The following is a 22,218-nucleotide window of genomic DNA, read 5'->3' as shown; positions in this document are numbered from 1 at the left end:
TATTTTTAAATTTACTTTTTATTACACATATTTATTTTTAAACTCATTTATATTAAGAATTGTATACATCTCCTGTCAGCATCATTTTGGTCTCATCTCATCTATAAACTTGTTCTCTTTAAACTCTTTATCTCTTAAAATATGCATTAATATTTTTTGTGTATCAAATATTATCCATATATATATATATGTGTGTGTGTGTAACTTATAGATACAGATATTACAGAAAGAAAAAAAACCTGCAGAGAGCCAAATTCATCCTTTAGGGGTAAAGTTGCTGACAAGAATCTACCAACCATGATAATAAGGAAGCATGAGCATGAGCAGTGAATGAACACAGCAAAAGAATAAATGTAAACTCAGCCAAACAGAACTTTCCATCATAGAGGAACTGATAACTGTTAAATGAAAGAACAGATAGCTGTAAGAATGGTTCAATAAACCAAATTAATCTCACAGTTACTTGAGTGAAAAATGAAAATAAAAAATTACAAAACAATTTCACCATAAAACATTCACATATATTAATCACCAAATCTGCAACAACAATATCAAACTAAGCAGCACAAAACCGATTTTACACAGGAATAAAAGAATAAGGAAATGATATGTGACAATTTTGAGTATATGCAAACTAAGAGTACACGTATATCTGCTGCATCATCTTCAAGAAGCAGCTACATCAAGGTTTTGGTGGTTCTCCTTTCTCAGCTTCAGCAGGTTTCTCTTCCTCTTTTGCAGCAGGCTCAGATGGTTCACCAGGTTTCTCTTCCTCTTTTGCAGCAGCCTCAGATGGCTCTTCTTCCACCTTTTTCTCCTCTTCAACCACTATCTCTCTCTCTTGGACAGTACCACTACTTGTTTCTTCTGCTTTAGTTTCTGCAGTTCCATCTTTCTCTGCTTTCTCTTCTGTAACAACGAAAGTTGACACCTTCTCAAAAACAAAGAAAATCGAGCTCGAAGCCAAGGCTGGTCCGAACTTAGAAGATACTTCAGATGCTGCCTTTGATCCAGGGAAATCTGAAATTTTATCAGGGCATCTCAGTTAAGAACAGTCGAATCATTAATAGGGATCATAGTTGCAACTTGAGGTAATAGCCAATAAATAAAACTTATAAAATGACCATAATCACTTTACCAATTTTAACAAGCTCTTCTAGGAACTTGTCAACTTCTGTGGAGTGCTTCTTTAGCCCAACTTCTTTGCGTTCTTTAACCAAACTCTACAAGATGATAAAAAGTTTTAACCCATCAATCATGGTTTGGCTCTTCTCCTTTTATTTCTTTTATTATATATATATATATATATATATATATATATATATATATATATATACACATGTGTATGTGTGTGTGTTCTCAGTTCTCACCTTGATTTCAGTTGATGAACTGTCATATATTTCAACTACTTTAGTTTGAAGTTCAGTCTTCTTTTCTTCAAAGGCTTTGCTGTATTCCTCCTACAAACCAAACACCAAATTAACCACACATAACATAGCTAGGTTGTTTCAAATCCAACACATGTATAAAAAGAAGTTGAATTGAAACAAAAAAAGTATGATGAAACCTTAGAGTCATCAAAGGACTTGGTGGCCTCAGCAGCTGCAGCTTTCTTAGAGCTGTTCTTCTCAAAAACCTTTTTGATCTTGGGAAGAACCTTGGACTTCCAATAACCCATCTTGTGTTTTCCAAATGTTCTCTCTCTCTCTAGTCCTTAACCTTAACTAATCAAAGTATAGGTATGAGAGCAAGTGTTGCAGCCACTTGTCCTTCCAAATCAACACACATATATAAATTAAAAGTATGTATTAGTGTGAAGGCAGTGACTGAGCAATCCAGCACACACATCATGCATACTTCCAAGTTACAACGAAACAAAGGAACCTTAAAATTGGAAGGTAATTACATGCATGACCTATTGGCCATTCATGCCAGCAAAAGTGTGCTGCTCAAATGACTTGTGTCGGTCCATGCAGCAAATATGAGACGTTAACGTCAAAGATGAAGGAAGGGCAAAGAGGTAAAGACAGGATATATTTTACAAGAGTTAGGTGTTACAGATAGGATTAACAAGGGTGATGGAGAAGGTGGCGATGGTAATTAAGTGGGGTGGGAGAGGGGTATAAAAGGGAAGGAAGGTTTTGTAGGGGAAGTGACAGTTGGCAGTAAACTTATTCCATAGGTGGCAGATATGAGAAGGGGGTCCCTTCCATTTTGTAATTATGTTATCTATCATTTTATTCATTTTATGGATTTTAATACCTCTCATGTTGATCTGTAACTCATAATCATCTGCGTTGGGTATTGTTGAGGACAAAAATGCGTTTCTGTTTAATTGCCTTCTCAAGTGAAACTTGGCACATGGCTTAGCTGGTATGCTGCTGCTGCTGCAACTCTACAATCACACTCTCAATCACTTCCCTTTTCTTATGTTCAAACGCTTTTCCGTTTACAATATATACAAATTGATGCTAATAACGTTCTTTGACTGGCTAACCAATTATAATTTATAAATCTCTGCCTTGTGTGTGGATAAACTCAAATTCTGAACTTATTTTCAACCAAATCTGGAGTTGAAGGCCCCTATCACTTGTAGGGTCTACAAACCCTCCATCTATATATACCCTATCTTCTTCTATTGGAAAAGAGAAACATCAATAAAATACTCTTTCATATATATACTTGTAATTTGATAAGTTTGGTTTCAGTAAAAATTTCTATAGGTGAATTTATTCTTTGAAAATAATTTTGGTGTTAAGGGGTACTTTTAGTTTGAAGTTGTATTAAGACATTGTCAACAATATACATAATGAGTGGTTTGAAACAATCATAGTAGTATGATTGTATTATAAAATGTATTTAATAATTGTACAGCTTTCGTAATCTGAGACCTTATTTTTATAATTGATACAAGGCTTCTAAAATAGATATGAGATAAATGATTAGGTAAGGCATGATGATATAAGTGGTTGGCAACAAGTATGTATATCATGAAATTAGTTATACTAAATAATTTATTTATTTTAGGTTAAAAATGGTTTTTAAACTAATTAAAACGTTTTAATCAGTTGAGAATATAAATACGCTAAGTGAAAATTAAATTCTATAGTTATTAACTTTCTATTAATCATGTATATGCTTCAAAAGTTTACAACGTTTAACATAAATTTTGATTTCCTTTTGGTGTATTTTCATGTCTACTGCCTTAAATTAAGACTCTGACATTAAAAATTATATTAATTAACAAGTAGTGAATGAAATGTGTAATTTGGGAAGATAGTTGAATATAAAATAAAAAGATGATGAGAAGGAGCAATAGAATGATAAATACATACAATTTCTAGATACAAATATATTATAAAGGCCTATCATCATCTACCAAGTCATCAGATAACGAACAAATTTGCAGCAGAAGACAAATAGAAGTATTTGTGAAAAGTGTGATTTGTAATTGACTCAGTCAACGACATAATTGGGAGCCACCGCTAAAATTCGGTTATTTCTAGGTGCGCCTCCTCCTTCAGCAGCCGCTTCTTGCCCATCATCTACCACTATTAAATGACCTTCTCTGCGAATTAAACTCTGCACCACCAAGTGCATTTTTAAAATGCTCATCAATAATATTTTAATTCTTCAAAATATGTAAGACTAAAATAAAATCCTATCAACATATTCTTTTCCACCGGATTAAAAAAAATGAAAATTGTTAAAAAACAATGATCGTGGTTATACTTTCAATAAATTTCGTTCATAATTTCACAATTTTTAACAAATTTTAATAAGAAAAGTCTGCTAAAAAGCTCTGGACAAAAAGATACCTCTATAATAGCTTTAATTTTAGAAATTTCAGCTGTCACTTCCTCCATCGAACTGTAGTTATTTCTCTCGTTTTGTTGGTCTACGTACCATTGAATCAGATCTTTTTGTCTCATTCCAGCCAAACCATTTCCTGTAAAGTTCATAGAAATTTCCGTTTTAAAATAATAATTAACATTTGACACATCTAGTATTGCTAACAAAAAAATTAATAAAAATATCTTTATGTACACCAGACAACATGATAAAGTATACATTTAACCAAAAGCTAATTTGATTGAACATAAATAACTTTTCTGGTGTTTCAGATGGTTTAAGACGTAACGAGTGATGGTTTAAGTGACCACCTTGCACAGCAGCCTCTTCATGCTGCCTAAGACGCATGATAAGGGCGCCGGTTACTCTTTGAAAATATTCATCACTTATAACGAGTTTTTTCGCTTGGGGTTTAGACCCATCTGCTGGATTTCCTGCAAGATAATTAAACCGATGCATAATTAAGCTTGCTGCTTCATCGATGGATAATTTCAAGGTAAAAGGGGATTGAGACACCTCCTTACCATCTTTTCCATCAGCTTGTTTCATCCCCTGTGAGTTAGATCCATCTGCTGGATTTCCTGCAGAATAATTAACCAATGCATAACTAAGCTTAATCAAGTAATGATTGTCAAGGGAAAATGGGTGAGCAGCAGCTTACCATCATTAGCATCTCTATTGTCATTTGCATCACCACCTCCACCATTAGCATCTCCACCTCCGCCATTAGCATCTCCGTTATTATCATTTCCATCACCACCAACTGCCCCGGCATTCTGATTTTCTTCTTGAAACTCAGACAGATCGATCTCACTGGACTCCACACTGCAGGAAAACAGTAAAATGCAATTATCACCAAAAGCTAGGTTCCAAATAAAAACTGCAAAAGGTAAGCGTGAAATAAAAACCTTACCTTATAATGGAAGTTTTCAGCAGTTTTACTGCTAGACGAACATGGCGAGGTTGTACCTGATACCAAAGCTTCTTTAGACCAAAAAGAAAATATGAAATCAATGAATATTGATAATAAGCCACTGAAACTAACCTGATTTTCCAAATGACACCGCGCGATGGCCTCTGACAACCTGATTAATGCTTCCAACTGCCTAACTGTCATACGATAAGCAACCCTACTCCCTGGATTTGTATCACCTCTACGAAGCGCAACATAAGAGTCTACCAGTAGTTTTCTGGAATCTGACGTGAGCTGCATTAATAAGGCTAACTAATAAGATAGGTGCACAAGGCAAAAGTTATCCTCATTAATAGAAGCACTCCATCTAAAGGAGACGTTAACCTTTGGTTTAAGAGTTTTTGCATATGCTATATAACGCTTCAGTTCTGCTGTACTGAATGCTGGAGCAAGAGCAGCTTCCCGCTTTTGATGAACTCTCACAATATGATGGGCAATGTGATAATCTGTCTGATCATCTGGATCATCGATCATAACGTATACGAGATCAAACCTCGAAAGTATAGCCGGTGGAAGAGCCACATTGTACTGAAAAAAGAAAAGGGAAAAAAGAAAACAGTTAGGCCAAGTTGTATTTAACGGCACGATGACCCATAACTGGGTACTGGAACATCTTACCTTAAGTGGTTTAGATTTATCATAGCGTCCCCCAGCAGGATTGGCAGCGGCAAGAATGGACGTCCGAGCATTAAGCGTTGCTTGTATTCCTGCTTTTGTGATACTAATAGTCTGCTGTTCCATGGCTTCGTGAATGGCAACCTGCAATCCAATCAAATGAGACACCAGCCACTCCACGACCACGGCATGTAATGCAAGTAAAAAAGAATATGCCTTACCTGATCTCTGATGTCCATCTTGTCAAATTCATCAATGCAGCAGATGCCATTGTCAGCAAGCATCAAAGCACCAGCCTGAAACAAGAATTTATCGATGTAAAAATCAAGTAGACAGGTAAATATCGTGCAAATCAGATAATGATGATTATGCAACACCCAAGCATGTCGAAACCCTCCCTTCTGTTCTGTCCCACTCGATTTCATACAGTACCTTCTAGTCACGTTTCACAAATAGTTCTATGCTATATACTGAGTTGTAAAACTGAAAAATTATAGTTTCATAAACAGTTTCTAAGCTACTCTATATATTAGTTGTCATTTTTTGAATGCAAAATTCTCATTGCAACATCATGCAAACAATTTCGAATTACTAGAACTCACAATCCATGATGGATAAGAATTTATTAATGAGACAAGAGGACCAAAATACATGCTCTGACTTAGTTCTTTGAGTTTATGTAACATTTTATCATTTCTTGATTACCTTTTTCCAGGGAGTAATTCAGTCTAAAGAAGTTTCTATTACTGCTAATATGCTTTAACAAGTAATGTAAACGAATAGACACTCTTGCTTAATGTAACTCAAAGTAGGAAATGCATTGCATATTTTAAAATTAAATTTCACGAAATCATAGAAAAACATGTCAGTTAAACACATACAACAACAAAAGGTTAACAAATTTTTAGGAACTTAGAAATAATCTAGATGCCCCAATTGATAGTGCAACTAAATTTTACACTTCCAATAATTACAAAAGGGGAAGATTTTTTACCTCAATACAAAACTCCCCAGTTTCTGGTTCCTTCGCAACAGTTGCCGTCAAGCCAGCAGCAGATGAGGATTTCCCAGATGTATACACAGATCTTGGCACTATGCCTGAAGTATACCTACAACGATAAACTAGCATTCATAACCATTCACTTTGCACAAACCAGTATAAAGTAACCAACAAAAAGAAAAAAAAAAAAGAGGATTACTTAAGAAATTGAGATTTTGCACAGCTGGGATCTCCGACAACGCAAACATTTATGTCTCCTCTGAGGTTGATGCCTTCATGAGTAAATTTGTGAACACCACCCAGGAGCATAAGAAGGATAGCTCTCTTTATATCTGGATGACCAAAAACAGTTGGAGCAACGCTTTCAACTAGTTTGGTGAAAAAATCGGGAGTATTTCTCATTCTTTGAATTTCATCCAGTTCTTGTGTCTGTCAAATCACCCAGGCAAATAAATATAGCGTTAATTATGCTTTTTCAAATAAACATAGGCAGAATAGCAATCAACCTAAAATTCTTAAATTGAATAAAGCAAATGACAACAGCAGTGATATCCAGTTAATGATTAAAGCAAAGTTACCGCTCTTAGATCAACATGAATTATTTACAGCTCTTAGATATACATGAATTAATACCCAACAAGTTTCATAATAGAAGTAACACCGGTCACAAAAGCTTACAATATAGAATCTGAACCAAAAGATTACATTATTAAAGGATATAGATGTAGTGCATCAAGAAACTTACAGTAAACAGTTGGTCATCGTCATCGGCATCCTTCTTTCTATTCCTGATGTCTATTTCTCTTCTTCCATCACAAATCTGAATGAAGTCATTCAAAAACAACATCCGTTACAAAATCAATCAGATCACATGAACATATGACATGAACATTCGCTAATAACCAACCTGAACAGAGTTAGCAATAAACGCTAGACGATAGGAGAGGTCTCTGACTCCCAGGGCCTTAAGGCCACTGACACCTTCATTTCCAGCGGTTGAGCCCTTGCGTTGAGAAGCATCCCGACGACACTCTGATCTTTCTCCAGGAGATGCCAATGCCATTATGTCAGGTATAACAACTACAGTACCTGTGAAGATCACCCTACAGATAGCCAGAATGTTATCGATTATTGTTATTCAAATTCAGGCAATCGAAAGAGCCACTATAATTTGACTAGTTCAAGGAAATTTAAGGCAAGAGAAATCTCACGTGTCACCAGCCCTGGCCTGTTCCACGATCTCATGACGAAGAATAACATCCAATGACCTAGGAAGAGAGCCAGCAGGAATCTCTTTGGATGTCTCCTGCATTCTGACCCTCTGCCAATCAGCAAATTTGCTCTCATGGCGAAGCAGTACCCACCTTGCTCGATTGCTACAGGTGGCATTTGTACAGATTGTTGGCTGCAGTGTGGCATAACATCAGAATGGAAATAGTAAAATAGAAACCAATACACCCAGCAAATGACAAATAACCTAATAAAATCCATACATGAGCATTACATGATATTGATCAAACACGACAAGAATCAAAATTAAAACATAATATTGTTTTAACCACCTCGGTATACTTGAATTGCTGTTCAACATTCTTTATAACACTACCGCATTCCAAGCACTTGAAAGTCCCTTGGAGAAGTTCAGGTCGAACCTCACTTGTCCTCGTCACCACTCCTGTAACGGATACAAGTCTCCCAATTTCCGATGTACCCAATTCCCTTAGCCTGCAAAAGGGCAAGTTTAGCAGTGAACAAAATGCACAATATTAATTCCATATGAGCTCACTCAAACTCTGGCAATTGAAACACCAAAGCCTTCAATATGTCAAAATTCGACACAACCAACAAATTAAAAAACAATTAACAGTAAAAAGTAAAAAGTAGAGCAAAAATGTACATACCGCTTAATAACGGCAATATTATAGAAAGCAACGTTGATGTCCTTGTTAGGGCCATCGTCGGATACAATTGATGGCTTGAGTTCCATAACAAACCTCTTGCAAGCATTCCTCAAATAAGGTTCATATCTACAAAAACCAAATCTTAGTGCGGCGAAATATTAAAAAAAACTCTTGTGGCTTCTAACCTCAGCGTTCGAAATCATAAAAAAAATTCAAAGTTTCAAGACAGAAATAAAAACCTCAAATACTCATCAGAGATAGTCTGCTGGAGGAGGTCGCTGAATCTGACGACATGGGAGAAATCGATGAACATAGTGTTGGATTCGCTGACTCTCATCACTTCAATCTCCGGTTCGTATTGAAGCTCGTTCCGTTGGCTAGATTTAAAACTGTCGATTCCGCCCATACAAAGAGGAGACTTAGTAATTTTCAATTCGAAATGAAAAGAAAGAATTAGAAGACGAAAGCGAAGAAGAAGGGAACCTTTTGAGAAAATCCAAAAAAGCGTTCTCGACAGTAACGGCTTTCTCGTCCACCACGAACCCACCGAACGCTTCCATTGTCGATTGTTCTGCTTTCTCTGCTTCTTACTCGGAACTTCGAACCCTAAACACTTCTGCTTTTGGAATCTCAGTTCTCTTGTACCGTTACTTACTAATGGCTCTGTGCTGTGGCGGGAAATAAATGACGGAGAACAACGCCTTCCCGCCAAAACGTCACCTTAATGGGCCTCTTTGGGCTTATCTATTACGGCCCATTTTCGGTTTTCGTTGTTTCTTTATGCACTTCTATAGTTTTTTTATGGAAGTCCATACTTCTTAAAATATATAAAAAAAACATTTATTTTATTGATATTTTTATTTTAGAATTAGTGATCTAGAAAAATTTAAGATTCTATAATTTAAAATGAGCTTCTTTAAAAATCTACATTCCAAATTATAGATTTTAAAAATTATTTCTAGATTATAGAATTCAGTAAGTCTTTTTAGATTATTTCTAGATTTGAAAAATTTTGTAATCCAAAATGTACCTTTGTAAAGAAGAAAAAGATTTAGATTGGATAATCCGAAAGGTATTTTCAGATCTAGATATAGATTCCAGATTATACAATCTGGAAGGTGTAAATAGAAAAAAAAAATCATTTCCAGATTAAAAACTTCAGAATGTATTTTTTAAGGATAAAATGGTCTTTTGCCAGATCTATTGGGTGTCAGTAAAAATTATGGAGGTGCAGAATGAATAAACAGCCTTCAGTTTCTGTGTACATAAGCCCATATCTTCATGATCGGGCTCGGCTATACAAATTGAACTGTTTCTTTCTGCACCTCCATATCTTCTTCTGGCACCTCCATACACAATATGAAAATACATTTTTATCCTTTTTTGTCACCCCCATAAACTAGTTTCCGGATTATATAATCCAGAACACATTTGAAAAAAGACTTTCGGATTACATAATCCAGAAGCTAAATAAGACTTCTGGATTATGTAATCCGGAAAGTAATAATACATCTGAAAAAAGGCTTCTGGATTACATTATCCGGAAGCTAATTATAAATTTAAAAAATGACTTTCAGATTACATAATCCGAAATATTATAGAGGGACATTTTTGGAAATTCAAAAATATATGGAGGTGAGAGAAGAAGGTATGGAGGTGCAGGAAGAAACAGTCTGCAAATTGTGTAGAAATAAGACATCACATTTCATAAGAAAAAAACATTTTTTCTTTCCATGTATTTAATGTTATTATATATATTTTGATTAAAAATAATAATTAGTATATATAAATATTTTTTGTATAGATACCAATCTAGATTTATCTAATATATAAATAGATAAAAAAATATTTATTTAATAATGTATCTTAATCATTACTAATAATAAGTTAATACTAAAAATTTCCACTTATCTCAGTTGATTTCAATGACAAAAAATGTGAACCATTAAAATTTGTAATGGTATAACATTTTCCACGTTTTGAGAACATTTTGAACGGTGTAATTTTTATTTTTTTAAAAAAATACATTTTAGATTTTTTAATCCATAAGTTTTTTCAAATTAGTAAGATTAGTGTATGAATTATATAATTCATAATTATTTTAAAAAAAATTAGATTACATAATTCATAATTTTTTTTTTCAAATTCAAAATTAACGTTGAACTATGTAATTTAAATTTATTTTTTAAAATACACATTCTACATTATATAATCTATAAACTAATCTCAGATTTGAAAAAAACTTTCAGAGTGGAGAACATTTCAAACTTTGGACATAGACATGTTTTTGGAATTACAAAATTTATGGGTGCTGCACGAATTAGGGGGTGCAGGAAGAAGTAGCCCAAATTGTTAGAAATAAGACATCACATTTCATAAAAAATAGCATTTTTTCTTTCCATCGTAATTAAGGTTATTATATATGAATTAAAAAATTACTTAGTAGATGTAAATATTTTTTGATAGATACCAATCTAGATTTATCTAATATATAAATAGATAAAAAAAATCTTTACTTAATAATACGTGTCTTAATCATTACTGATAATAAGTTAATACTAAAAATTTCTACTTATCTCAGTTGATTTCAATGACAATAAATGTGAACCGTTAAAATTTATAATGCTATAATATTTTTCACACAACTTATTTTTTATCAGTGTATTTAATTTGAACTAGATGAAGTAGTTTTTTTTCATGCATTTACTAACTCGTAAACATGAGATAATAATTAATCTAAAATAGTGAAAATTAATTGAGTGAGTCCATTATTTTTGCTACATGGATTGAACATAGTTTTTAGGAACCAAATATTGCTTGTGATCTTATGAGATGGAGTATTTACATTCACCCAAGAGATTTTTTTTTTTATTAAAATCTCAAATGTCAATGTTCTTGGTTGGGTAAAGGAACTGTGATCGAAAAATATGTAATGAATATTAGATTCTGAATCAGGCCTAAAGATCACATAACCTATAAAATAATGACACCAATATGAAAGAAATAATAGAAACATCAATTTTCATAATTTATATCTTCAATTTATAATATTGTCTTATAAAGCCATTAAATCTTCACTAGTTTTTAGTTTATAAATTGTTTTATTTCCTAAATTATGCATAAAAACTATATATATAACTAAAAGTTGAAGATTTGTAGTAAAAAAAAATTGTACATTTTATTTAATTCTGAAATTAATAAGCATGATTGATTAAGAAAAACTAAAACCTAAATCACACTATCCAAATAAAGGGTAGCATTAAAATATAAAATAAGTAAGATTTTATCCCATTGCAATTAAGTCAATTAAGTTTCGGGTTTATTTATTAACATTAGTGCATTTAATCATTAAATCATTTCTATTAAGACTAAATTTGATGTTTAGATTTAGTAGATAAAATAAAACATGATTATATATATATATGATTGAAAGAAATTGATTAAGTATAATGAATCTGTCAATTATTGACATAAATTAATATAAATTTTATAAGTTTGGTAAAATAAATAACTTAATTATTAATTTATTTAATTATTTATATTTTTAAAAATAAATAAAAAATGTGATTTAATCAAGCAACATTTTTTAGTTTTTGACTAAACATGTACTTTTGATGATAGAATAATGAGGTTTTGTTGGAAGTCTAAATAAATTTTAATTGTGACGAATGAATAGGAAGCGTGATTATCCAAAATGTTGTTTTAAATTACATATTTGCACCAAACTGTGATACAGTAAGATTTGATGATTAAACTATACACATTTCAAATATTTACCTCTTGATATCCACAAACAAACAGTGTTTGGATAATTAGTAATGAATTAAACCCTAAACAAGACTAAGCATAGTAGAAGCTTACTTTTAAACAGAAATAATATAATTATTAATTAAGTTTTTTTATGAGTTAAATATTTTTTTTTTAATTTTACGTTTTACTTTTATGTTTTATGTTTGGTCTAAATTTTAGATTTTTTAAATCAATTTTCAACTTCGACTATAATGTTAAGATATTTTATGTCGATTCATCATTGATATGTTATGTTTGGTCTAAATTTTAGATTTTTCAAATGAATTTTCAACCTATTATAATGTTAAAATATTTTATGTTGATTCATCGTTGATATAAATATTATAATATAGTCTAGATTGAAAATTTGTTTGTCATGTAAGAAGAATGATTAAAGACTCGTTTCAATAGTTTTTTTTATTTTAAATACCTAAAAATCACTACAAGAAAATCATGAAATAGAAACTAGTTTTATAGATAAAAAATAATTAGTTTTTATAGTGACTAAACTAGAAACCATTTTAGAAACTACAAAAAAATTTAGTTTCTAAATTAATTTATATTATTGTTAAATGGTTTATAAATTGGTATCTAATTAACAACCAAGATTTTTGCTACCAAATTTGGAATCTAAATATTTGGTAGTTAAAATCTTGGTTGCTAATTAGATAACAATTTAGAAACCAAACATTTTGTTAGTATCTAAAATGATTTTTAATTTAATCACTATAACAACTAATTATTTGTTATCTCTAAAATTAGTTTATATTTCATGATTTTTTTTAGTGAACCTAATATTTTTATATGATAAAAATCAATTTCATGTTATTATAAAAAAACCATTTTTAACTATTTCTTTTTTATCAGATCATATTAATTTAAGATAATGTTTTATGCTAAATGTGAACACAAAAGTAAGAAACAAAGTTAGGGAATAATGCATAAAAGAGGAATCTATAGAGAAAGAAAGAGTGTCATATTTGTGTACAGTGAGAGAAGTGTCTTGCAAAGGTTGGAAGTTGGAATGCATCTAAAAGAAACAAAATTTGCTCTCATATATAGCTGCACAGATTATACCCGTGAACAATTTGAAAATATCATAGACATCTTTAATCTCACATAAAATCACAAATTAAGTTTTAAATCTTCTTTAGAAAACTATCTCCTTATATCTAACACTTCCTCAAATAAGCTTCTCTTCCATAAATATGTGTCAAAAAATAGCAATTCCTTCAATAAGTTTAACTTTGTCTATATCAACTTAAATGCCATGCTGCAATTCTTAAAAAAAAAACAAGTTTTTTTAATCATTTTAAATAATTGCTAGTGGTCATAAAATTATTCTCTAGTTCAAGATCTTCTTGTAATTCTAAAATTATTCTCTAGTTTAAGAACTTATTGTAATTCTAGTACGTGCCAAATATATTTATAGATTATTTGATAATATTTATAAATCTTCTTGTAATTCTAAAATTATTCTCTAGTTTAAGAACTTATTGTAATTCTAGTACGTGTCAAATATATTTATAGATTATTTAATAATATATATTTATAGATTATTCGATAATATTTATAAATGATTTAATAATGATTCGAGAGTGAATTTATATAAATTATTCGATAATATTTATAAATGATTAGATGATTTAATAATGATTCGAAAGTAAATGAGTTGATAAACTTACTTATATAAACCTATGACCTCAAAAACCTAATAAATACTCGTTAGTATTAAATTTTAAATAACATACTATAATAAAAAGGAGACTTTAATGGTAACTAAACCTTCAAGAGATTTTTAATAATTTTCAATTCTTTCCTCTACTTTTATTTTTTTTTCTAATAATGATGATAACATTGTCATTTTTCTATAAAAAATTTATTAAATAGAAACTAATTTTATAGATAAAAATTAATTAAGATTAAACAAATTTTTAGTTTTTAAATTACTTTATATTATTGATAAATAATTTATTAATATCTAATTAGAAACATGGTTTTAACTATCAACTTGATATAAAGTACACCGATTATTTAATACAAAACTTGATATTAAGTTTCTATTTAATGATTATTGTTATAGTTTCTATTTAGTGCTTAGGTAATGCGAAGATTAATTAATATTCCTAGAAATTTCAGAGACCATAAGTGGCATGAGTAAAACTCCAGTTATTTAGAACAAAGAGAAGTAAAACTCCAGTTATTTAGAACAAAGAGAAAATTGAACAAATCCTTCACAACATTCATGAATGCAAGAACACTTTTGCTAATATATTAGAAACACTCATTGACTGAAGAGTAAAATTACACATGCAACAACGTTCTGAATAGACGAAACTGAGAATACTTATACACTGATACTTAAAAAACACTGGTGGAAGATGACATGACAAAATAAACTACATCACACAAAACAAAACAAAAGCAAATACATTTTTTTTAGCAAAACATAAAAGCAAACACATAGTTCAGTAAGCCACAACGTTGATGATGTCGGTGGATGAGTCACTGCTGTTCTTGTTTCCGGTGAGAGCTTTGTGGTGCTCCTTTCTGTTGACTTTGTGGACGCCATAGACATAAGAGAGGAACCCCCAAATGCAGAGAATGGTGGACACAGCTTTGAAACCACCAAATGCATCTTTGTAAACCAGAACTCCTCCTAACACATTCATGGACAACAATGCTGTCATGCAAATCCCCCCTGTCAGTGAAGATGTCAAGAACACCATTCCTGCAGTTCCCATGAAACAGAGCTGCCAAGTCACCACATTTGCCACCACTGTCACCCAATAAACCATGCATCCCTTGTCAAACACCATTGTACTCTCGGAGATCATTTTGGCAAATCCACCCCCACTTGCCATGCCAATTGTGGCCATTGTTGTTGCTGAAAACTCCATCACAAGCTGCATTTCCATCACCATTTCGTAGCAGTTCACCCTCTTGTAGATCTTCTCCATCAGAGGCAAGTAGAATGCAAACAACAGCCCTGCGGCTATGGTGCAGAAGAATCCAAAGAAGTAGTTCCTCTGCGTGAGCCCCTCTGGCCTCTCGTTGCTGGAGTCCAAGGCTAGGAGGATGGAGCTCAGGGTGAGAAGGATCACACAGTTAACGTTTGAAAAGGTCATTTTTTGGTTCACAATGATGACAGAGAAGAGAAGGTTGAACACAAGTTGGGAAGACAGCAAAAGGGCAGAGGTTGAAATGGGAAGATACGAATTTCCCCATGAGAAGAAAAGGTTGTTGAATCCCAACATGATACCAACTGAAACTGAGAGAATTAACATTGTTGGAGTGAAATCAGTGAAGGGCACCCTCTTGGTGAATTTAAAGAGATAAGGGACACAAATTGGGATCATCAAGAGAGGAAAGCCAGCGGTTTGAACCCAAGTTGAAACCCAAATGCTTGAACCTTTGTGGATGAAGTAATACTTAGAGAGCAAGCTAGCAGAAAGAGAACCCACAAAGAGCATGGCATAGTTAATCACCAAAAGGGGTAGGTACCTCTTGTTAGTGGTAGACTTTTGGTCTGCATGCAGCTGCATTTTTGTGTTGGTGTTGTTTTCCATAGGAGGAGCTGAATTTGCATGCAAATGTGGTAGCTCTTCTCCACCTTGACGATGATGAGTGAATTGAATTTCAGTTGTGTGGTTTTTGACAGAAGGGGTCATGATGAGAGGAGAGAAGATGACGGTGAAGATGTGTTGGGAAGAGTGATGATGTAACCTCTTTGGAAGAAAGTGATCAAGTTTTGAAACCGATCAATTGATGTTATTCAACTTTTTTCCTTGCATGTCACCTTCACGGAGATCCATCTGTCACCTCTGTTTGTATGTACTTGTGTGTGTAGTGTTGCTTATTTTTATGACTTTCGATTATTAAAATAGTCACTTATTTACAACAACTTATACAATCAATTTAACTATTATTTAATAACTTATTAAAATTTCGTTAATTAAATCCAATATTATTATCAGATTACTATAAAAAAAACTTATTAATTAATTTTTATATATAACAAATAAGTTGTTAAAACATTATTTCTTTTATTAAAAACATATGAACTCTAAAATGAATTCCATTCACACCAACTTTTTATTCTGATTCGATATACCCTCCATGTTTCTCTATCACACTTTTTATATCATGTTGGCATTTTCTATAAGTTATTTTATTTTAATGAATTAAAATTTAACTTTTATATATTATAAAATATATAGTAAGGTGTGTAGATTTTCTTTTATTTTTCAGTTTATTTAATTTGTTTACATTATTAGTTACCAGTGTGTTTTATGTGTTCGAGAGATATTAAGACTGATTCTGGGGAAATGTTTTTATTTCTACGTATTTTACTACATACAATTTTGTAGTTTTTTTTTATTATGTATAATTGCATAATCAAATATGCAGTATAGATTAATTAAAAAGTTAAGATATTTTGAATTTAAAAAAGGTAAAATAAAAAAATTATACACAAAGAAGCAAGTACAAAAAAAAATCATTTATTAACTGTTATGAATAAAAAATAGACATCGAAACAAACTCAACATTTCAATTGAATGTGTATCTTACATTTTTCAAGTGAAAGAATAGAAAAACATGTTTTAAATGTACAAAATTTAGAAAAGGTAATTTGTTAGATATTTATTCATATCGTTGTGGGATGAAGTTTTATCTCGATTATCCATGTAATAAATATCTACATTAAATATTAATTTTTGTCAGATAAAATGGTAATTCCAATAAAAATAACACTGAAAAAGAAGCAACTATTTATATTATAAGTCTTGTTGAATGAGTAATTATAGCCACTCGAAAGTGTATGCTTTTTTAAATAATATTTTTGTGTGTAAAACTAAAAATAGTTACTTTAAGCTTCTTAGAATATATATTTACAGAAAATAATGTAGAATTAAAATCAATACTTTTTAATTATAGATTTCTCTCTCACATAGTAAATATAAAAAACTATTAAAAAATAACATTATTAAAAAAAATATAAATAAATAATAAATAAATATAAATCAATTCAGAGATAATACAACTCTTATACAATAGTTAAGAAGAGAGATAAAGTAAAAATAATACAACTCTTATACAATAGTTAAGAAGAGAGATAAAATAAAAGTAATACAACATTTATACAATAGTTAAGAAGAGAGATAAAATAATATGATAAAAATAGAATAAAAATAATATCTGACACTCTCAATTATTTCAAATTCCCAACAAAAACTACGAGCTATTACTTACCAAAACCAGCCCACAGATACACACAGAAAATTTGTTTGTTTGATAAAAAGCATTTTTATAAAAATTTGAAAAGTTGTCAGTTTGAACCTCTAAAATTCTTGCAGTTCTTAGCATTCTGGGTGACTTATAGCATTGCATGCAAAGTGTGGGAAATGACAAACTCATAACTTTGATATTTACAAAAGTGGGACGAGGCACAGCAATTTAAGCCTATGGTTTGAAGCATCTTCAGATTTATATCAGTTGAAAACATGTGACCCTCAACTTTCTGGTGAACCAATGCATGCATTCTCCTTCATCGATATTATCACCCTTTTGCTCTCAAACAACAAAGAGAAAAACAAAACCTTAACCAAAATATGTATAAAACAAAATCAATGGAATCCTATATTTTTTTTAACCTTTTTAACCTGAAATTATTCATAAAATAATTTAACCTTTTTTATGAAATACAATATAATATAATAAAATGAACCACCAAAGAAAATATAAACAAATTTATAAAGTTTTTGAATGAGAGAAAATGAAAAGAAAATCACTAAACAATTTCATAACAATTATCTACTTTAATAAACCACTTCAAGTTTTCAAAAGATTGTGAAAATAAAAAATAAAAAAAGTGAAACAATGGAAATAATTTAAAGTTAAAACATTGGATTCTCTGAAATATTAATGATATGCTCAATTATTTTCTTAATTATTAACAGTGTTGGTTACGTATTTTTTTTAATATTTTTCAATTTGATTGTCATTTATATATTTTAATATAACGCTTATAATTTTATGCTATATTATGTTAAATAAATGTTCACACTCAATGGTAACAAATTGTTCAACCATTTCTTATGCATTACAAGTTAGCAAAAATGTGAAATATTAGACATGTTTATAAAAAAAATATAATAATAATAAATTATTTAAAAGCATAGTAAAAAAAAAAGATACAATAACATTTTAATAAAAATGTTCTATTCATTAACTTATTTATTGTTTTTAATGTATGATTCTCTCAGAAAACTTTTGTAGCAATTAATGTGGACAAAAAATCTAATGTCTTTTTTCGCATTTCGTTTGCAGATTAAAATTGAAGTTTCATGTTGATTATTTATCAAATAAATGTTTTCATTAAGTATTAAGTTATTCCAAATAAAATTTTACTTTTAATAAAAGAAATACTAAAAACACTTAAAGGAATATGTATCGTCCTTAATTATAAAGAAATTCATCATTCGTATATACACATTTAAATAAATAAAAATTAACAATAAAAAATATTTATATAACATGATTATCTTATACATTAAATTTTTTAAATTAAAAAATTTAAATAATTGGTAGTTAAAATTTTTTATAGCTAATTAGATACCAATTTAAAAAATATTTATTAAAAAATTATTTCATATACTAATATTTTTTTTAGTTTCTAAAATATATTTAATTAATATAATAATAATTATTTTTATCTATATTTAATTATTTTTTAATTATCACTACAAGAAATTCATTAAATAATAACCAAATTTAAAGACAAAAATAGTTAGTTAATATATTAATTAAATTATATATTATTTTAGAAATTAAAAACTTATTATATCTAAATTAATTTCTATTATTAATAAAAATTTATGAAATGATTTATAAATTGATATATAAATTAGCTATCAAGGTTTTTTAGCTATTATTATTTTAGATTCTTAGTCTTAATTAACTTTTTAAAGACTAATTTAAAATTTAAAATATTAATAACTTTAATAGCTAATAGTTAGATACTAATTTAAAAACTATTTTATATAAATTTTTATTAATAATAGAAACTACTTTTGATACTAATAACTTTTTTAGTCTATGAAATTATCTCTAATTTAATTCAACAGTAACTAATTATTTTAATCTCTAAAATTAGTTCCAATTTGATGATTATTTTTGTAATTGATATAATATTTATAATTTTTACATTATTTTTTTTAAGCATTTGAATCTCGGAAGTTTTCGAATCTTTATCATGTTATTCAATAATAGTAATTTGAATATCCTTAACTTATATGATTCACTAAAGAGAGCACATTCTGAAATTACGAAATTTAAAAACCTACATTAACAGAATATTCACTAAATAAATGTGCTATACTCATTAGAAAAAAAAAATATCAAAATACTTAATAGAATGATTTTAGGTGTACAAAATTAATTTCTTATACAAGAGATTACTTTCATTGAAAAAAAGGTAAATACCTAAACGAATTTAAAATGACTAAGCAAATTACATAAAAATATTCAATATTTTTTTCTACATAATTTTGACTAAACGAAATCAAATTGACTAAACAAAGGGAATACATTCTAAATCTGAACTTGAAAAAAACCAACTATATTTTTTATAGAAAGTGTTAGAAAATACTCTAAAGATTACACAATACACTTAAATAAATACTTGTTTTAGAAGTTTTCTTTCATAAATAATTAGTCACTCAATGCATAAATTATGCCATTGTTAAAAATAATTATTCCCCTATATAAATTAAAATAATTATTTAAATAAAAGTACTTTTAGAAGTTATTATTCAACAAAAGTGTTTCTATGGTATTTTCTTTAATAAAAGTGTTTTTGAAAAGACTTCTTAACTTTTTCGTGACCTTCAATCTATTCATTATATTTTGATTTTTTTAAATTTTAATATATTTTAAATTTTATTATTAATTAATGTATTATTAAATCAACTTTAATTAATATGAGAAGTGGTGGGACTTGTGTGTTCAATCAATTAGTTCAAGATTTGAATCTTGATCTTTTAAGGAGTAAATAAATCAATTAGTTCAAAATATTTATATATTCTAAAATATTTTTTTATAAAAGCTTTCATGTTAAATATCACTATCCAACTTGATATCTCAGCTAGGCTGATACCAAAAGTAACAACAATCAGTCATCACATGAAAAAAAGAAAAAAAGATATGGAGGACTAGACCAAAACCCATATATTAACAAAAATGATACATAGGTAAACTATACCTATTCATAAATAATTTCTAAGAACAAAAGGGATGGAAAGCTATTATACTAATGAAATGATTCTCTATGAATAAATCCTAAATTAGTCAACTTATCAACACACATATTCTCTTCACGAAAAATATGAGTAACCCTAAACCTGATTTTCACATAGTAATTAAGACAACTATTTCATTGATTATGAAACACAAATCAAGGCAGAATCACATTCAAGCCAGACATTAGTAAACCTCATCTTTTAAGCTTCTTGCATAGCATGTATAACTCCATAAAACTCAGCAACCTTAGCAGTCTGAACTCCAAGAAACACAAAGAAAGCACCAATAAACTCCCTCATACTCCCACGAAAAATACCTCCACAAGTAGCAAGATCAGGATACCCCTGACAACCCCATCAGTGTTAATTTTAACCCAGTCTGATGAAAAAACTCTCATCTAACAGGAAGAGCACAAAGAACTTTACCACTACGAGTATTAATACCAAAAAACTTAATCACGTTGAAATTAACATATCATTCTTCATTGAAGCTTTAGAAAAAATTTCCACTAGTTAAGTTAAATCTTTAATTACTAAAATAGTCCTAGAAACCTCAATCTTATCATGAAATCTAGCATAATTTCACATACGCCATATCATTCAAATAGAAAAAGTTATCACAACAAGCTTAATCAATTTAACCAAAGGACTATCATCACTCTTACTAAAAAAAATAAAAAAAAATCCTTATTAGAGAAATGAGAAGTAAGAAAAGTCTATCGAATCCAACTCCAAATATGAAAAACATTAGAACATTCAAAAAATAAATGTTGAATAGATTCTTCATGCTTTTCACAAAGCGCACACATAGAACATATATGCAAACCTTTATTATGAATATGTTGATCTGTAGGAAGTCGCCTTTGAAAATCTTTCCAGAGTACTAGAGTTTTGGAATGCGGAATAGATGAAGACCAAATGAATTTGCCCCAACCATAGGGAACTCCTGGTTCAAAGAAAAAAAGTCCTAGCCAGTTTAAGAGTGAAACAAGCATACTCATCTAGAATCCAATTAAGAATATCATGTTCCTCCCTAACCATGATATGATTAAAAAATGAGACATGTGTTGTAAAGATAAGGGAATATTTCAATCACAACATGTCCAAAACTGAGAGACTGTATCCGAAATGTTAACACCATTAGATAACATTGCAATATTTGCTAAAGAGGTAGTAGAACACCATTTATCATTCCAGAAATTAATAAAAGAACATGTACCAACAATCTAAGAAGTATAATCAAGTATAATAAAATAAAACTGCTTAATTCCAGACCAAAGAGATGAGAATCTATAAACCATTCTAAACTCATATTTTGATTTAAGAACCCATATATTCTAAAATATTTATTTATTATAAATATTTAAAACAACATAATGTAAGTATCCCTTTGAATCATCTTATTTTTTCTCTCTCACACAAATTATTACCATCATGTTTCACAAGAAATTTGACTCTATATGTGGAAGAAATCTTTAGTCCAATATACATATGTTTCTCCATTTATAGCTTGAGGGCACCACCCTTTTGTTGACCTTTTATGCATGTGATAAATCATCCGCAGTTTAAATTCACATTGTGTTAGTCATAATTTAAGAAAGAAGTTGTATAGTAAAGTTTAGAAGTTTAAGAAAAACAAGAAAACCACTCCATACTATAGTGGTATGAAAGAAAGAGATAAGTCATATTGTTAAAGACCATGTCTTAAATAGTTTGGAGGAATGTTAATGATAATTTTGTATGATAATATGTAGGATCAATTATTAAATTTATACTATGTGTTTAAAT

At 29.8% G+C, this 22,218-nt stretch overlaps 3 protein-coding genes across 3 annotated transcripts; all 3 read right to left on the bottom strand.

Annotated features, from left to right (window-relative positions):
• Positions 1-499: 499 nt before the first annotated feature.
• Positions 500-2,429, bottom strand: LOC137820031 (plasma membrane-associated cation-binding protein 1). The gene is made up of 4 exons (XM_068623805.2): positions 1,568-2,429; positions 1,371-1,460; positions 1,139-1,223; positions 500-1,020 (listed from the first exon to the last, which is right to left on the bottom strand). Exons 1-4 carry the CDS (start codon positions 1,676-1,678, stop codon positions 683-685), a joined length of 624 nt encoding a protein of 207 aa, XP_068479906.1. The 5' UTR covers positions 1,679-2,429; the 3' UTR covers positions 500-682.
• Positions 2,430-3,267: 838 nt separating this feature from the next.
• MCM6 (minichromosome maintenance (MCM2/3/5) family protein) lies at positions 3,268-9,037 on the bottom strand. Its single transcript, XM_068625486.2, has 19 exons — positions 8,825-9,037; positions 8,581-8,730; positions 8,342-8,467; positions 8,003-8,165; positions 7,652-7,845; positions 7,348-7,543; positions 7,186-7,260; positions 6,640-6,869; positions 6,435-6,549; positions 5,662-5,736; positions 5,444-5,584; positions 5,150-5,353; positions 4,898-5,059; positions 4,766-4,821; positions 4,514-4,677; positions 4,377-4,433; positions 4,164-4,286; positions 3,819-3,949; positions 3,268-3,582 (listed from the first exon to the last, which is right to left on the bottom strand). Exons 1-19 carry the CDS (start codon positions 8,899-8,901, stop codon positions 3,457-3,459), a joined length of 2,565 nt encoding a protein of 854 aa, XP_068481587.1. The 5' UTR covers positions 8,902-9,037; the 3' UTR covers positions 3,268-3,456.
• A 5,339-nt stretch (positions 9,038-14,376) lies between these two features.
• On the bottom strand, positions 14,377-15,970 carry LOC137822793 (putative purine permease 4). The gene has a single exon (XM_068627792.2). The coding sequence runs from the start codon at positions 15,799-15,801 to the stop codon at positions 14,599-14,601; it is 1,203 nt and encodes a 400-aa protein (XP_068483893.1). The 5' UTR covers positions 15,802-15,970; the 3' UTR covers positions 14,377-14,598.
• Between the last annotated feature and the right edge of the window lie 6,248 nt (positions 15,971-22,218).

The sequence above is a fragment of the Phaseolus vulgaris genome, chromosome 9 (assembly GCF_051622355.1).
Source record: "Phaseolus vulgaris cultivar YP4 chromosome 9, ASM5162235v1, whole genome shotgun sequence".
In the NCBI taxonomy this organism is placed as follows: Eukaryota; Viridiplantae; Streptophyta; class Magnoliopsida; order Fabales; family Fabaceae; genus Phaseolus; species Phaseolus vulgaris.
Note: the sequence above shows the minus strand (reverse complement) of the source record. Positions and strands in the feature narration are given on the sequence as shown.

Excerpts from the sequence above, each read along its gene's own strand:
- LOC137820031 (XM_068623805.2), bottom strand. The coding sequence starts at position 1,678 with ATGGGTTATTGGAAGTCCAAGGTTCTTCCCAAGATCAAAAAGGTTTTT. Across the intron at positions 1,224-1,370 it reads GTTCATCAACTGAAATCAAG|AGTTTGGTTAAAGAACGCAA; the intron begins GTGAGAACTGAG and ends ATCATCTTGTAG. Across the intron at positions 1,021-1,138 it reads AGAAGAGCTTGTTAAAATTG|ATTTCCCTGGATCAAAGGCA; the intron begins GTAAAGTGATTA and ends ATAAAATTTCAG.
- MCM6 (XM_068625486.2), bottom strand. The coding sequence starts at position 8,901 with ATGGAAGCGTTCGGTGGGTTCGTGGTGGACGAGAAAGCCGTTACTGTC. Across the intron at positions 5,585-5,661 it reads AGATGGACATCAGAGATCAG|GTTGCCATTCACGAAGCCAT; the intron begins GTAAGGCATATT and ends ATTGGATTGCAG. Across the intron at positions 4,434-4,513 it reads CAATAGAGATGCTAATGATG|GAAATCCAGCAGATGGATCT; the intron begins GTAAGCTGCTGC and ends ATTATTCTGCAG.
- LOC137822793 (XM_068627792.2), bottom strand. The coding sequence starts at position 15,801 with ATGACCCCTTCTGTCAAAAACCACACAACTGAAATTCAATTCACTCAT.